Genomic DNA, 16336 nt, shown 5'->3' with positions numbered 1-16336 from the left:
GCTTGGAACAAAGTGTGGCTGCCACCCAAGGTGATCATGGAAGGCTTCATGCAAGAGGTGTGCCTTGCTTGGACCTTAGTGCTGGGTGCTGTAGGGAGGTAGAGGCCAAGGGTTATTAATAGGCCTGGCTCGATAGGCCTGGATGGGGGTGAATGTGATACAGACACCCAGCACCGTGGCTGGGGAGTACCTGACACCGGAAGGGGAGGGGGCCAGGGGCTGGGGGAGCGCCACCTCTCAAAATAGCCAGGGCTGTAGACTATTTAAGTGGCTGTCCCACCACAAGTCTCATTTCCCAACAGGATCTCCCACCAGACCAACTTTTCTGTGTAGGCTCCGGCCTCTGCTCATCCAAGGTAAGTGGCAACCTCTGAGGTTGGAGGATGGAGAAGGCAGAATCAGCAGGCCAACTGGAAGGGACAGCCATGCTGCCGTTTCTCTAGAATCAAAATGGAGGTGTGGAGTATGGGACTCCTGGGCTCTTTTTCTGCCTCTTGGGTGGCCTCAGTAAACCCTTGTTCCAAGGCTGGACCTCAGCTCTCCATCTTGATGGACCTAAGAGATAGAGCTATACATCTGCGTAGGTCTATTGGCTCCATCATGGGAGCAGAGGGCAGAGAGTAGGAGGCAAGCACTTGGGTAAGGAGTTGTTTGGCTAAGCCCACAACATGCATGCTTCAGGTCCAGCGAGGGAGGTTCAGCTGCTGGAGACTCAGCAACAGAGGGAGGAGGAGGAGCAAAGGTGAGGGCCTTTACTGTAAGAGCCAGTATTCTGCTCTGATGCACTGTAGGGCTGAGACGGGGGCATGAGGAAGGAGATCTAAGAGGTTTACAGCACACCAAGTCACACCAATAAACTGACCCTGCTCTGCCTCTGCCTCCATCTGGGTCTTTAGGTATTTAGAGACTCCGGGCTCCCGAGTCTCCAGTCTGAGAAACAGATGCTGTAAGTAGGCCACAGAGAAAAGAGAGCCTGGACATTGAACAGTCAGCACATTGAAGCTGACAGTCTAGCGGAGAACAAGGGGCAGAGGCTGAAGCCACTGAGTCAACTGAGGGAGAAGCCAGAGGAGCTAAGGCAGCTGAAGGGTCCAGGACAGCTGGGGGGGGGGGGGCTGGAGTGGGACTCAATGCCCAGAGCTCTGAAGTCAGGGGACCATAACCTAAGAGCCTTGGAAGCCAGCTGGCAGGCTCTGGCCCAAAGACGCTGACTCACCAGGAGGGGGCAGCTGGAGCCAGGCACTCCTAAGGTTTCCAGGAAGGGCAGCCTTCCAGGGCTCAGCCAGGGGAGACAGTGTTGACAGCAAGTTGTCAGGCAACTTGAGCTACTGGGCAGCTGGGAAGCTGTCCCTTGGTCCCCAATATCATCATCATCCCAGACGCTGCCCACCTGCCTCTCAGGTCCCACACAGAGGTCCACCCATCTTTAACACAACACATGCAGGCCACAGCCCAGAAAAAAAATGTTATAGCTCAAGGTCGTGGGGGCGGGGGGGATTCAGTGTGACTCACATCTAGAACTCTATGTGTATGTCAAGTACTCATACCCTGCGAAGGCTGCTAGCCACAGCCTGACTCTTTGGGAGACCTGCGGGAAAGATGGTAGTGTTGTACTCCGGTCACATGAGATGGAAAGTGTCCTGGTTCCCGGAGGTGATACTCTGATCACAAAACATGGTAGTCTAGAAAGTACAGTCTGATGGTACCGTCCCTTATTCCCAAAATATGGCCAACTTGAAAGGTGGATAGCTATTCCATAGGGCCTCTCTCACCTTAGCCTCCCTAACGGGAGTTAGAGGAACCACAACCCAGCTGTGGTGGCCCTGGAGACCGGGAAGTGTGGAGAAAAGGGTCTTCTGATAGATAAACGGGTGCCTTCCTCGCAGAAACCAAATCAAGTTTCAGAATGTGATCAGGTGAGGGATAGAGCCCAGACAGAGAGCCTCTGCACGGAGGTCTGATAGTCAGGCTACCTCCTCCCTGGATCCTGGGGCTCAGGTTTCAAGTTCTTAACATTCAGATTTTTCGCGGCATAAATTTGCATCCAGGACAGAGGTCAGGAGGGTACTGGAGGTATGGAGAGACAATGAGTGCAAAGCCAAGGGGCCTCCCTGGGGTGGAGATTGGTCAGCATCCCCCTGTGAGAGGACATTGTCCGAGTTGCCCAGATCGGAGCCTCGCTGCCTCCCGTATGCCCTTGTCAGCAGCAGAACTCTCCAGTCTCGGCTGGTGCCCCCTTAGATCAGGAGATGGCCCCCGGGGGCGGGGTCCTGGTCGAGCCTCCCGAATGCCCGGACCCCATGGGCATGTGGCCTGCTCGGCTTGGCGGTGCAGCGGGGACTGAGCCGCTGAGCTGTGCGCGGAGCCGGGCGCCCCCTGGCGCGGAGCCAGGCCGAGCGGGCGTGCGCCTGGCGCGCGACACTGCAGCGCTGGTCATATGAGCAGAAAGGATGAGAAGAACACTTTTTAAGAGCGCACTTGCTCTGCCCGCTCAAACAGTTGCAGGATGTCGATGACAGACGTGCTCAGCGCTGAGGACATCAAGAAGGCGATAGGAGCCTTTGCTGGTGAGCAGTGCACTCCCCTGCCCAGCCCTGTCCCCTTGCCCTCTTCCCGCGTCTGGGGCACCCCGCATCCCTCTGCGAAGCCTCCCCAGTTTCTTCCCTCACGCATCGGTCTCCATCCTAGGGGGTTGGCTCTATGGTTCTTTGCTTTCCAAGAGCTGCACAGACTGTGCTCCCTGACTGAGCCACACAAAGTTGAGGGCGCGAAAGAGTGGCCTCTCTGGGAGGACTCATGGGGGTCTAGGACCAAGCGCGAAGACCAGGGTGGGGAGAAACAAGGACCCAGACTTCCTCTCTGAGAAGTGTAGAAGGGTCTGCAAGCCTGGGTTTTCCCTTTAAGAGACCCCTTTCCTCAGCCTCATCCCCCCAAAACGACTTTTCCTGGAAGGTACCCACTGGTGGAGATTCCCCTCCCAGGACAGACATGAGGGAGGGCACAGTGACCTTTCTGCATCAGGCACCCAGCCCTGCCCAGCCCGGTGCAGCTCCCCATCTGTACCCCCCAGCATCTAATTCTTTTAGGTAGTCCAAGAGAGGGATAACCACTCAGCTGTGTGATGTCTTTCCTCTAGCTTAGATGCTCTTCCTCTGTCACCCAGGGAGGGAAACTGAGGCTGGGATAAGATGAAAGCTGTACAAGGTCACCCAGTCCAGCACAGGAAGCATGAGATCTGAGGTAGCCTCGGGTCTCAGTGCCCCACCTTGCTGTGTAGGAAGACACAGCAACTCTTGTTTCCTTCCAACTTTGGGCTGAGGAAAGCCTATAGTTGTTAAGAGGTTCTGGACCCAGAGGGACACCCACCTGCTTTGTATATAGCTCCCCTTTCCTTCAGGCACACACAGGAAGCTCCAGAAAGCCCCGCTTGACCCCTGGAGCACTAAGACAACCCATTCATAGTGCCTTGAGCCACCTTGTCACCTTGAGGATGAAACTCAGCTGAGTTTTTGGAAGTCCTTCATCCCACCTCTAGCTGCTGGTCTGGGTCTCAGAATCTGTGCCGGACTTCTAGGTCCTCCCCCCCCTCCCATGATGTAACCTTGACAAAAATGTGTCCTCACAGAGTTCATTTTCTGACAACAGTATGTAGCCAATGAGAGAAAGTTGCTTTTTCCATCTACCCTAGCTAGCATGTGTTGCATGCCCATGCTCAGCCCACCCAGCCCTCTCATATCAAAGGCTTCATAGAAATACAGTTCTCAGGAGGCCAACAGTCTTCATGGGCTCTTCAGTGTGTGCATGGGGGGACCAAGAAGGTACGACCTTGGGCAGAGCATCCTTTCCTAGCTGGGCTCCCTCTGCCCTCCTGTTCCCTACAACCATGCGGGTGCCCTTTAATGCTACAACATGACTTTCCCCGTGCCCCTGTCCTGTCCTTCTTTAACCTCCTCCCCCTCCTCCCAACAGCCGCAGACTCCTTCGACCACAAAAAGTTCTTCCAGATGGTGGGCCTGAAGAATAAAAGCCCGGATGACGTGAAGAAGGTGTTCCATATTCTGGACAAAGACAAAAGTGGCTTCATTGAGGAGGATGAGCTGGGGTAAATTGAGGATGGGCTGGAGGCAGGGTGGGGGAGAACCTGGTAATAACTCCCCAAGTTCCCATTCACCCCGACTCCTAGCAAGCAGACTTTGCTTTGTCTCTGTGGATACTTCCTGCTTCCGGGAGGGTCAAACCCTCAGCCCAGAGTGCAGCTAACTAGGTTAAATTATAGCCACTTAATATCGCTAATGGAATGGAGTTACTTAATAATTTAATACCAGTGAAGGAGCACTTATTCTGGCTGCCTCCCACCACAAGCAAGGCAGGAGGTATTCTCCTCAGAGTGTCATTGATTTCCATGGGTCTGAAAGGCACCTTCACCAGTCTGATCTGCAGACCCCACGCCTCTGGAACTGCAGCTAAGCAACTTCAAGGAAAGCCAAGGAGGCAGAGGCAGCTCTGGGTCTTTAGGGTCCTTGGAGCAAAACTCAGAGAAGAGCATAAACCCACATCAGCAGAGAGCCCTCTGCCCCAGCCCGCCTCAGCCACCTGGCCTGTATCTGATGACCCAGCTGTGCCTTCTGTTACTTTCCAGCCAAAACTGCTTTGAATTTTGTTAGAAACAGGAGGCAGAAGGTGTTCAGAGATGCATTTTAAGTAGGAACTCCCTCAACCTATCCTGTCTCTCCTCCAAACTTTACCCCAAGGGCACCTTCTTCTAGAACCTTCTTCCACCTACTTAGGTATGCCCAACAAGTACATGTACATGCATGTACATTTGCATGCTAAGTGCTCCTCATCCTCCATGTATCACCATCTCTAGACAGCCTCCTAACTCCTCCTTCACTCAGGTATGAGACATGGCTCCCCTCTGCCTCCTCGGTCTGGGTGTTTGTCATTCCATCATACATGAGCATGAGGTCTGTCTGTGAGAACTTGCCCTCTTCCTCCTTCACACAGAAAGCTCATTACAATCACTATGGTGGCACCAGTATTTTTATGTATTTATTGGATAAACAAAGGCAAGTGTCCCCTAAACTGGGGCTAACCCTGCAGAGAGGGCCGTCACCCATCTCCCACCTACCAAGGCAAGCCAGAACATGCCACCAAGCCAACCCAGATGCACACAGGTCTCCCACTACCTGCCGCCTGTCCCGGCTTCCCTAGCCCTACAAGGGATGCCAGCCCACCACCATCCATCGAGGTTCTGCCGGTGACCTTGACCTGACTGCCTTCCTCCCCTTTTTTCCCCCAGGTCCATTCTGAAGGGCTTCTCCTCAGATGCCAGAGACTTGACTGCTAAAGAAACAAAGACACTGCTGGCTGCTGGAGACAAGGACGGGGACGGCAAGATTGGGGTTGAAGGTGGGTAGCCGTGTCCATAACTCTGGGAACGCTGGGACTCTGGGGTATGTGGCTGCTGAAGCTTTTTGGTCTGTTGAAAGGAATGGGGGCTGGTAAGAAGGAAAAGAAAGAAAAGACAACCCATAGGTCAGAGAATTCTGCCAAGTCCAAGTCTGCCAGGCAGACAAACCCAGCTATATATGTTTTCCAAAATGTGAACAACCCATGAGGAATACTCCCCCCTTTCCCGCTGGGTAAGGAAATGTGGGAGGGAGAATTGGAGATTTTCCCTGCTTCTTTTGCTTAGTTTCTGATCCAGGATCTGCCTACATTAGCTGCGTGACCTTGGGCAGTGTCTGTCCTTCTCTGAACCTGAGGCTCATGTCCGTAACCAGAGGAGATGGGCCCACTGATCCCCCTGGACCCTCGGGCCCTTGTAGTGTCAGATTCCAAGGATGGAAATTCCTTATCTACTGCCCTCCCCAGAGTCTCACCCTGGTGTCCTGTAACCCCAGATAGGTTTTTGGCTTCATTCAAATTCCTTCCATCATGGTAGGAGAGCCAAGAAAGAGCAGCCAACCAGCACCTAAGTCCCAGTTGGGAGTTAGGACGTGCACTGAAGGCTTCTGCAGCCTCGCTCTGAGCCCAGGCACGGGTCCGCTTGACCCACTACCCCACATCCTTATTTGGTCAGCCTGTCTGGTGTCTGTAGGGCACACCTCAGAACTGTCAGCTTTCTCAGCTTCGTGACGCTTTGTAGAGGGCCACAAGGATGATCATGGCCTTCGTCTGGTTCAGAGAGCTGGGACGTGGGGTGTGACAGGTCTTTCAAGTCTAGTCCGAATGTGTCTGAGCAGCATGCTCTGCCACAGGCTTGCATGGTAGGCTTTTCTACCAACACAAAAGGAAACTGTAGTTAGGCGCCTCTGGGGCTCAGAGCCCAGCCTTTCTAGGGTCTTTCTAGTCATGTGACTCTGACAGGCTTCAGCACTTTCATCTCTGGGGGAATGATGGCTCTCCTCTCATGGGGAATCCATGAGGATGCAGTGGGCTAATATGCAAAAGTGCTTAGCAAGTGCCTTCAGTGTGCTGTTTAAAAAAAAAGGTGGGGTGGGAGACGGACCTAGATACCATTTGCACTTCAACCCCCCAGGGTCTATTGGAGAAATGAAGCAAGTACTTAGTGAACACCTGTTGCCTGGTGGGGAAAGTCCTGACTCTTACACTCCACTTCCGTTCTACTCCTTACCACAAGTGGCCTTGGCCACATCCCCTGCCCATACCTGGGTGATCTTGCCTGGCACATGGGTTGTTGCCGGAGCTCATGGTGGGACCTCTCAGTGGTGTGGACAAAGACTGCTTTTGGGGAAAGTACAAGATTCTGACGGTACTCAGAAACTTACTGAGGGGTTTTTAATGAAAGCAAGAATGCAGTTCAGGGGTAGGGGGTGCCTTGGCCACAGGACAGGGCGGCAGGAAGGAGGGGCCTTTCGAGGGACCTGAGCAGAAAGTGCAGGAGAAACTCTGAGTGGCTTGACAGCTCTTAATGATTCTGCCAGCAGCTGCACTCATGCCCGCTCTCTCCTCAGTTCCACACCAAGCCTGCCGTCCCCTGCAACTCAGTTTGTCCCCATTTCTGAGATGTAGCTCAAAGCTGGAGACAGGGTCTTCAAGCTGCTCCTGGCCAACCTAAGTGAAGAAGAAAACCAGGGCAGGCAGTTCTTGACCTGGTTCCCTCCTGCCTCCCCAGCTCTCTGCCATATTGGGTCTTACAGAGCCAACTAAACTCTTTCAAAAGACTCATAGGCAGTGACCAAGAAGCAATGCAATGCCTAGCATCAGGTGAGATAAAGATAATTAGGACAGGGGCTGGAGAGATGGCTCAGTGCCTAAGAGCATTGGCTGCTCTTCTAGAGGACCAGGGTTCAATTCCCAGCACCCACAAGGCAGCTCACACTTGTCTGTCACTCCAGTTCCAAGGGATCCATTGCACCAGGCATTCATGTGGTACACATATTTGTACCTATGGGCAAAATACCCATAAACATAAAATTTAAAAATCATAAGGACAAAGGTCAAGCACCATATCCTGATAAGGAATCCTTGGACAGCAGGCCTATAATCCTGAGCTACAGCTTCATGGCTAAAACACCCATGAAAACATGGGAGCATTGAAGGCAGTGCCCAGTGCTTATTTAGTAAATACCCAATGAATGGTACCATGTACAGCATATTAGCTACATTTTAAGTATGGTCCTGCACGCGTGCACACACACACACACACACACACACACACACACACACACAAATGGTCATTCAGTTTGAGTTTATCATAATCAAAAACTCAGGACCAAAGGTGTATTGGATTCCAGACATGTTTGGATTTTAGAGTATTCATATAGTGTGGCCATGGCCTTGAAAGGGTTTCGGATTTCCAGATTTGATATTAGGGACATTGGCCCATGCCAGGCAGAGTAGAGGTTTGGGCAGCTGAGAAATGGAAGCCAGAGGCTAGAATACTTCAGGTCAGGATCCAGCAGGCAGGGGCAGGTCCAGGCATGGCCCTGGCACCAGTGAACCCACTGAGACAAAGATGGTTAGGGACGATTTCCAGACTGGCTTGCCAGGAGCGATCAAGAGCTACTCCTTAGGCATGCAGTGTATCCCAGGCTGGAGCTGGGCTTTGTGGGGTTATCTCCTTCTCTCCTGGGATGACAGAGGACATCCATTCAGAAAAGGCAGCTCAGGGAGGCCAAGGTCACACTACAGTCAAGACCCAGGCTTCAACTGAAGTCTATCCAACAGCAGTGGAGGCCTGGACTGAGCTGTGCATCCTACATAGCACTTCAGGGTCTGGAGCGGGGGTGAGAGATGAGATGAGGGTGGCATGGTGGCATGAGGACCCTAGCCTGTGCTTCCCTAGTGAAGATGCACATGCTCACTTCTGTAACCCAGCTTGAGAAGGATTGATGTCAAACGAGAGTGCCGTGGGAGGAGATAGAGCCTTTCTCTGGGGCCCAGAATGTTCTGTGGCCAGAGAATCTTGAGTCCCACCTCCAACCTGAGGACGCTTCAAGTTCTGTTGGGCCCAGGCAACTCAAAGTGCCCTCCCTGGTCTTTAGAACCAACACTAGATCACCATCCTGTCCCTGAGGTCCTTCTACTGCACAAATGACCTTGAATCAGGACTTAGGCTCAGCTGTGACCCTGAGCCATGGTAGCAGTCACAGGTAGCTTTTCCCATGCTCCAGACACTGCCCTCCGTACTGTCCTCCACTGTCTTCTTAGCTGCCTGTGAGGTAGATACCATTAGAGCTCCCATTTTAGAGGCAGGGCTAGTGGGGCCGAGGCAAGGAAGAGGGAGACGGTCAAGATGAGTGTCGAGGTCTGTTTGCTTGCAGCCGTGGATCCTGCTGCCTGTTCCATACCTGGGATGCTGTTGGCATTTAGTAAATGCCTAGCATAAGATGGCATTAGATACTTACCTTGTGGTTTGCTTCTCTCCGCCATGCTTGCGTGTCCCTAAAGCATCTTTCTTTTTCCTTCTTCTGGTCTCAATCCAGCACCAACAAGAGGGCCTGGTACACAGTGGGGGGGGGAAGAGATTTGTTTAGTGAATGAATGGGAGAAGGAAGAAAGGAATGAATGTGGGAATAATTAGTAAATGAATGACTCCATCAGTCATTCAGTCAATCAATTAGTGAGGGAAAGGTGGAACAGGTGCGTGTGTATTCTGCACGGCTGCAGGAAGGAGCGGGCCTAACTCTAGCATGTAGAGAGGGTGTAGGGGCTCTGTATGCTCGGGGGCTTAGGGGCTTGTAGTCACAGGTGTACTAGGAGTGCAGAGCCAGCAATGGCAGCTCTCCCCCGCTCTTCTTGTCTCTCCAAGGAGAATGATGCTTCCTGGTTCTTTAAGAGCCCGATTGCAGGAAGAGAGAAGAAAGACGCCGTTATAGCAACACTCCTTCAGACTTGGGTATCTGGGGCAGCTGGCTACTTCCAGGAAGTTTAAAGACATTTATAGATGTGATCAATCGCTAATGGCCACCCTAAAAGGCTGGGACTCAGCAGAGATGGGGAGGGGAAGCAGAAAAGGAGAGAGAGAGAGAGAGAGAGAGAGAGAGAGAGAGAGAGAGAGAGAGAGAGAGAGAGAGAGAGAGAGAGAGAGAGAGAGAGAAAGAGAGAGAGACAGAGACAGAGACAGAGACAGAGACAGAGAGACAGAGACAGACAGAGAGAGAGAGAGAGAGAGAGAGAGAGAGAGAGAGAGAGAGGCAAGAAGACAGGGTGTTGGTGGGGGTGGGGCAATGGCTCATCTGTGGCCATGAAGACGAGACACAGACACACCAGTGGCATGTTCTCCTTCACTTCTCAGCCATGGATCTCAGGCTGAGCTGGTCCCTCTGGTTCCCACCTAGAAATGTTTGCTTCCTGAGCGGGGGTCCAAGTACCTGCCATTTTAACAAGTTACATGGTAGTGCCGATGAACCAGGGACCCACACATAACTGGGACTTCTCAGTAATTCTAGAAAACAAGGCTGTTGCTCTCCCCTTTACAAATGAAGCCACATAGAAGGTTATGTGGTACCAGGGATCCCTCAGGAGGGCTGAGATTGGAGGTCCCGCCAGGGCCCTGTGCTGTCTACTTCTCTAAAGAATGTGTCCCCAGCCTGGCTTTCCACACTCAATACGCAAGGAATGCACAGCAGACAGGGGTGAGGTTAGCATCCAGCCCGCTTCCGGTGTGCTGGGGCGCTATGTCCCCCTATCCATCTCAGACCCTCACAGAGCTTCACCCGCCGCATAGCTTTGTTCTCTGTGCAGACAGGGAAACTGAGCCTTGGGCAGCATAGGAGCTTGCTTCTTTGCCCACCGACTCTTAGCTGGATCTGCACAGCACACGTCTCACAGTTGGGCATCCTTCCACGTGTGACCCAGGCCCAGGAATGGTTTCGCTTCCCTGTGCTTTGTGCTAACTGCAGCTCCAGCACCCGCCTTCTGGGTTTTGCTCCTTTGGTTGAAAATGTCGTTATTGTCACTGTAGGGATGACAGCTTTCTGCTTTCCTTTTAGCAAGGTCCTTAGCAGCCTACTTAGGGGTGGGGGAAAGTGATGGTCAAGTATCACAGGTGGCGAGAGTCAGAACCTCACTGTGCACAGACACCAACCCTCCAAACAGCCTGGCCTTCCCACCTTCTGGGCATCCATCCCCTCATCCGCAAAGCTGGTGTAAATACACACCTCTTGCTATGGCTTTGTAACTCACCCTGCTCCTCCATTTAACAGGAATTACATCCTAATCCACACAGAAATGGAAAGGTGAGATGGAGGAGAAGGGGCAGGAAGGACAGGAGACCCCCGCCTTACTCTAATCCCACCCGTCTGTTCCTGTGAGACTTGATAGTGAGGGTATCCATGAGGGCCAGCCCACAGCCCTTAGGTGGATAGTGTCTGGTCCTGTCCCACTGCCCCCTCACAGCAGCTCCTGGAGGCCAGGAGACAAGAGCCAAAGTCCTCACTGAGAGGTGTGTAAACTGAGGCCCAGTGAATGTTGAGGGCCAGGGCATACATGCCCTTGGTGGGATTCGACCTGGGTCTCCTTCGCACGTGCTTCCTCCCTGAAGCCGAGCTGAGTGTTTGGAGTTATAAATGTTTCCGTACTTAGCAATCTGCTCCTCTATTCCCGAGCGGACTTCCGCTAGCTCTGGCCTTATGCTGTGCTAGATAAGATGGAGCAGGGAGAGAATACGGAGCTACTTATGTAACCGGCCTCTTGAAAAATGGAGCAGCGGTCAGGGTGGAACAAGACGTCCTCTCTCCACTTAGCCCTCTCCTTCCCCTGCTAAGGCTGCAGCTGGAGTCAGAGGCAGGGCTGTTCCAATCTGTCTTTGATCAGAAACACAGCCAGCCTCCAGACAAGGCTCCGTTAGCCTCCTCACAGCTGAGACCCAGCCTCAGTCTCCCCATTTATATCACGAGGATCAGAGCCTGTGAGGACAAAATGGGATAAGGTAGCTGGAACCATCTGGCAGAGAGCGAGTCCCCAGGACTGTTGATGCCACCTCCCTGTGGCTGCCCAGCTTGACCCCAAGTGACCCTGCCTCCTCGTTCTGCAGCAGGAGAAAGTGATCCTGTTTGCGGCACCCATCTATAAGAAACTGAGCCCTGGAGCTATTTTGAGGCGAAGTGAGGTGATAAACCAGGAGCCGGCCCTTGCTATGGTCATCAGAACGGGGAAGGCAGGCCTTTCAGACGCTGACTCCCTGAGTCTCAATTTCACTCGGGGCTATCGGCCTTCACTGGCCTCACCTGTCAAGAACTTCTAAATTTGTCCCATCCCCACAACACCCAAGACTGGGGCAGCCCTAATTAGGCTAATTTCAGTTTCCTAAGGGAAAGAGCAGAATGGCCCGGCCTCCGCTCTCTCCCTCCTGCCATGCTCCCTCGTGTCCCACTCTCTTTCTGATTGGACAAGGAAGACATCAGAAAGTGTCCTCACGGGGGTAGCTGGAGTTTGTGCTGTTCCTATATGCCTTGCGGGAGAAAGAACGTTCTAGATTTTCCTAAAGGAGCCATGTCCTTCGTACCTCATCCATAACTGACTTGGTTGTACTCATTCTGCCTGCCAGGTGCCTCTCATTTGTGTCCCACGGAAGTCTTTCTCGTGACCTTAAAGCCATCCCCATTTTACAAGATGAGGAGGCTGAGGTGGGGTTCTAACTCGGATCATGTCAGGAGCTTACACCAGGTTGGCTGTTGGGTGTTTGGGTGTTCTAGATGGCCTGACTCCATCCTGCTTGACCTTGGTTTGGGGGATTGCTGTAGGAGGTTGTTACACCACACCTGCCAGTTGTGCTGTGGAGGTCCAAGGGAGATGGCCCTACCAAGAGCTGCCAATAGCCGCCTCCTCCTATGTGCCAAAAGCACCATTGTGTGCTTCCTCTGCTGCTCTTCAGGAAGGCTGCGTGAGCTGGCATTATCCCCATTTCACAAAGAGAGGCAGCACGGTGGCCCATGGCTACCTAGCCAGTAATCATGGAACCGGCCACGGGCCAGAGTAGCTGTGAGGTCACAGGAGGATGCCTTGGTGTGGACAGATGATGACTCACACTAGCAATGGGAGTGACATTGACAGATGAAGGTGACAGACCCCTTTTCCTGTGCCGGGGAGCAGTCAGGCATCTGCGGATTGGTTGAGCAGCTTGAGTATAGCAATGATTTGATGACAGCAGCTTCCAGAGGCTGAGAGCTTTCTCTGCGCCAGGCCTGTGATGAGGAGCCATGGTGCTAGTGGGGATGAACAGCTCCAGGAGGCAGCTAGCCTCCTAGCCTCCACTTTGAAGATAAGGAAACTGAGGCAGGAGCATCTAGCTAAACTCACAAGGAGAGGAGCTATTGGTCCCCGTCCCCCTGCCTCCCCTCTGCTTGTTCCAAATGCCAAGTTAGACCAGGAAGTTAGACCCTTTCCTAATTTCAGTTTCCTAAGCGAAAGAACAGAATGGCCCAGCTGGGACAGGAGGGATGAGGCATCTGGTCCAGGGAACCAGGAGGATGGCAGAGCACAGATCCCACCTCCAGCATCCTACACCCGGTGTGCTTCTGGGACCCAGCTGGCAAATCTGTTGACTTAGACTTCCAAGGTCTCCGTGTTTGTCATTTGCTTTTCTTTGGGGTGGGAGGTTTGTTTTAGAGGAGACCTTTGCCGGAAAGCTCTTAGTTGATTGGCAGTTCCTAAGAGCGTTGCCTGGCCCCGCTTTCAGTTTGTCTACAGTGCCCTGACCAGGGTTCTAGGAGGGGATAAAATTAGAATCCTGTGTTCCCTGCTAAAAGCCAGGCTCAGTGGCCTCAAGGACATCCTAGCTAACTCACAGAAGATCCTGGGGCCTGATATATTGAGCTTTTGGAAACCTCACAAATGCAAAACATACCAGCAGGCTCCCAAAAGCCCAAATCCCCACTCTGGTGAGCCCTCATCAATTCCCCTGGTCCTCCAACACTGACTGGACCCCACCTTGTCTAGACCTCACCCAATCCTATGTAGCTCTGTTCTGATCCCTGCTCACGGACAGGAGATGAGAGGAATCTTGCTGAGTAGTAGTCAGGAGCCCATAATCCCTAGTGTGACTGTAAAGCCATGGTCCCCTCTGATATCCTATAAGCAACACTGGGGAATTTTTGTTTCTTCACAGGATCTGGGCGGCTGGCTTGGTCAGTAGGGCTCACACAGGAGCTTTATGAGGCCAGAGGACAAATAACAGCCCTGCCACTTATTCTTTATCTGACCCTGACTACTTCAGCCTCTGTTTTCTTATCTGTAAAATGGGAATCACCTGTGTACCACCCTTTCGCTCCTCTCTCCTTCCATTCATTCAACGTCCAACTATTGCCACCTGAAGGGTGTTAGGCCACTGGGAAAGGGATAAACCAGGGAGATGGAACGGGGGCGGGGGCAGGGACCAACAAAAATAAGCAAGAAGGTAAATGAGATCACATCGTAGTATGCTGTGCTAAGGCTATGGAGCCATCAAAATGGGCTAATTCCATAGAGCCAGCAGTAGTGATATTCGAGCCAGGACCTCTGTCACTCCCCAGGAAAGGACTCTGAGAGTAAGTGTGACCATGTTAAAGATAAACTCTGGGGCCTCAGTTTCCCATCAGTAAAATGCAGGCCAAGGGTGTGGTGATTGTAAGAATTCCATGAGGTAACACTCCCGGTGTTCTTCCCATGTAGACGTCTGGTGAATGCCGCTCCGACTGTCACTGTGGACAACACAAGACAGCGGCAATGAGAATTCTAACAGGATAAAGACAGATCCTGAGAACCGCCCCTCCCTCCAGTCCTGCAAGCTCTGTGGGTTCATGGCTGAGAAGGCAGGTCCATTGACCCGCGTGGCCTGGGGGAGACTCTTTGAATATCTGAGTCCCCATCAATGCTTCTCACCATTAAGTCCCAGGGCCTTTTGAGATTTCAGGGGCTTCTTCGCCTATATGGATCCTCAATGTCTCCCACCTTGAGTCCCAGCGCAGACTCCCACATCCAGGGGTACTGCCTAAAGGACAGGAGATGTGGTGTCTGTCTCCTAGGTCTCAGGCTATGTCCACTCACAGGGCCAGGACTGGGACAGCTGCATAGTACAGCTGATCTTGCTGTGGTCAATTTGAATTTTTAAAGCGTTATTTATATTTGCACAGTGTGACAGTAGCAGCAAGAGTCCCTTTGCCCTTCTCCCAGCCTCCCTGGGGTTAATATTTATGTAACCTCAGTATAGGAGGACACATGAGGAGTGACATACACCAATGTCCTGTACACAGATTGGGCAGGCAGAGCTGACTTCAGAGGGCTCCCAGGATCCTCTGGTGGCCTTTCAAAGCTGCTGCGTGACACTGGTCTTTCATCCATGTCTGGTTCCATGGATGCAGAAGAGACAGAAACATCCTAGGAACTTTTCCAGGAGGGGCCTAAACCTCTCACGAGTCTCGGGCCACTAGAAGTGATGGGAACTGGTGGGCCAGAACCTCAGGGGGTTCTCAGAGACAACAAATGGCAAATTCTATATCTCCCCTGGTCTCTGCCGGGTTCAGAGCCTCCATTCCCTCATCCGCAGACCAGGCTTGGTGATAAGTAACTCGGTGGCAGTCGAAGCCCAAGGAGATATTATACGGGAAGGGTTTAAGACAGCTGGTGCACAGCAGATACTCGGACGATTGTTGTTAATACGGTGTCATTTTTCTTTTGCAGAATTCTCCACTTTGGTGGCTGAAAGCTAAGTGGCGCTGACTGCTTGGGTCCCCCACCTCTCCACCCCCAAAAGCCCCATCTCAGCCCTTCTTGCGGCCCTCCTGAGTTTCTGTTCAGTTTGTTTGTGTTATTTTTTACTCCCCCATCCTCTATGGCCCTCGGATGACACCATTCTTCTGGAAAATGCTGGAGAAACAATAAAGGCTGTACCAATTGGACACCACCTGTAGGGAGGACCCAGGCCTGGTAGGGTGTTGGTTTGGCAAGATTTTTTTTTTTTTTGAGGGCAGTGGGGGTATAGTAGAAAAAGTGAGATAGATCGAAGGACAACGCCCTGATATCTCCTGCCTGCTTTTCACGTGGGTCACCTCGTTCAATCTTTGCACGTTTCCCACAATGAGATGGGGGTGATGGATCGCCCATCTTAAAGACACAGAAACTGCCTTTTAAAGAGCTGAAGGGAAGGGTTGAGTCCGCAGGTGATTACTTTATGTACCTGAATAGGCCTTCAGGAATAGCTAGATCGAAGGACTCAAATGACACTCTATCAATTGCTTTTGACTTTGCTGTGATAAAATACCTGATAAGAGAAACTTAAGGAAAGAGCGGTTTCTTTTGGCTCTCTCAGAGGGTGTGGTCTATCACCTGGTGGCAGGCTATGCAGGAGCAGGACACATTGTATCCCGCTGTATCCACTGATCCTGATGGAAAGAGACCAACGGCCATGCTCTGCTGGCTCTCTTTTTGTTCTTCAGCCTGGGACTCCAGACCATTGGGCTAATCTACAAACTCCCACACTGGCATATCCAATAGGTTTATTTCCTAGATTATTTTAAGTTCCCTTCAAGTTGGCAAGATGAACCGTCACAAACACCACCAAAAGTGAGCCCTTCCTTGCTTGTCTCTGAGCGCTGCCTCCCTTCCTGGTAAAACAGTGGTCGGGTCAGGCTTCCCTCCCAGTGCAAACAGGACTCCCAGGAAGTTCAAAGTGTGCATACAGCAAGACCAGCAGATTCGGGCTCCTTCTTCCCCATCACTCCCCCCAAGGGCCCAAACTTGGCTGCACTATTAGCCTTGCTAAGGTTTCAGGAGCATGTTTGTGGAGACCTTTGTAGGATGCCATTTGCAGCAGCCCTGTAAGGAATGCACTATCCCACCCCCACCCCCACCCCCCGTGGTTGAAGAACGTGAGACTGGAAGAAGTTTAGTG

The 16336-nt window shown here is 52.3% G+C and overlaps 1 protein-coding gene across 1 annotated transcript; it reads left to right on the top strand.

Annotated features, from left to right (window-relative positions):
- Positions 1-243: 243 nt before the first annotated feature.
- On the top strand, positions 244-15719 carry Pvalb (parvalbumin). Its single transcript, XM_031358038.1, has 5 exons — positions 244-356; positions 2500-2567; positions 3970-4102; positions 5300-5409; positions 15127-15719. The coding sequence occupies exons 2-5, from the start codon at positions 2507-2509 to the stop codon at positions 15153-15155; spliced, it is 333 nt and encodes a 110-aa protein (XP_031213898.1). The 5' UTR covers positions 244-356; positions 2500-2506; the 3' UTR covers positions 15156-15719.
- Positions 15720-16336: the final 617 nt, after the last annotated feature.

The sequence above is a fragment of the Mastomys coucha genome, unplaced genomic scaffold (assembly GCF_008632895.1).
Source record: "Mastomys coucha isolate ucsf_1 unplaced genomic scaffold, UCSF_Mcou_1 pScaffold11, whole genome shotgun sequence".
NCBI classification, from domain to species: domain Eukaryota; kingdom Metazoa; phylum Chordata; class Mammalia; order Rodentia; family Muridae; genus Mastomys; species Mastomys coucha.
Note: the sequence above shows the minus strand (reverse complement) of the source record. Positions and strands in the feature narration are given on the sequence as shown.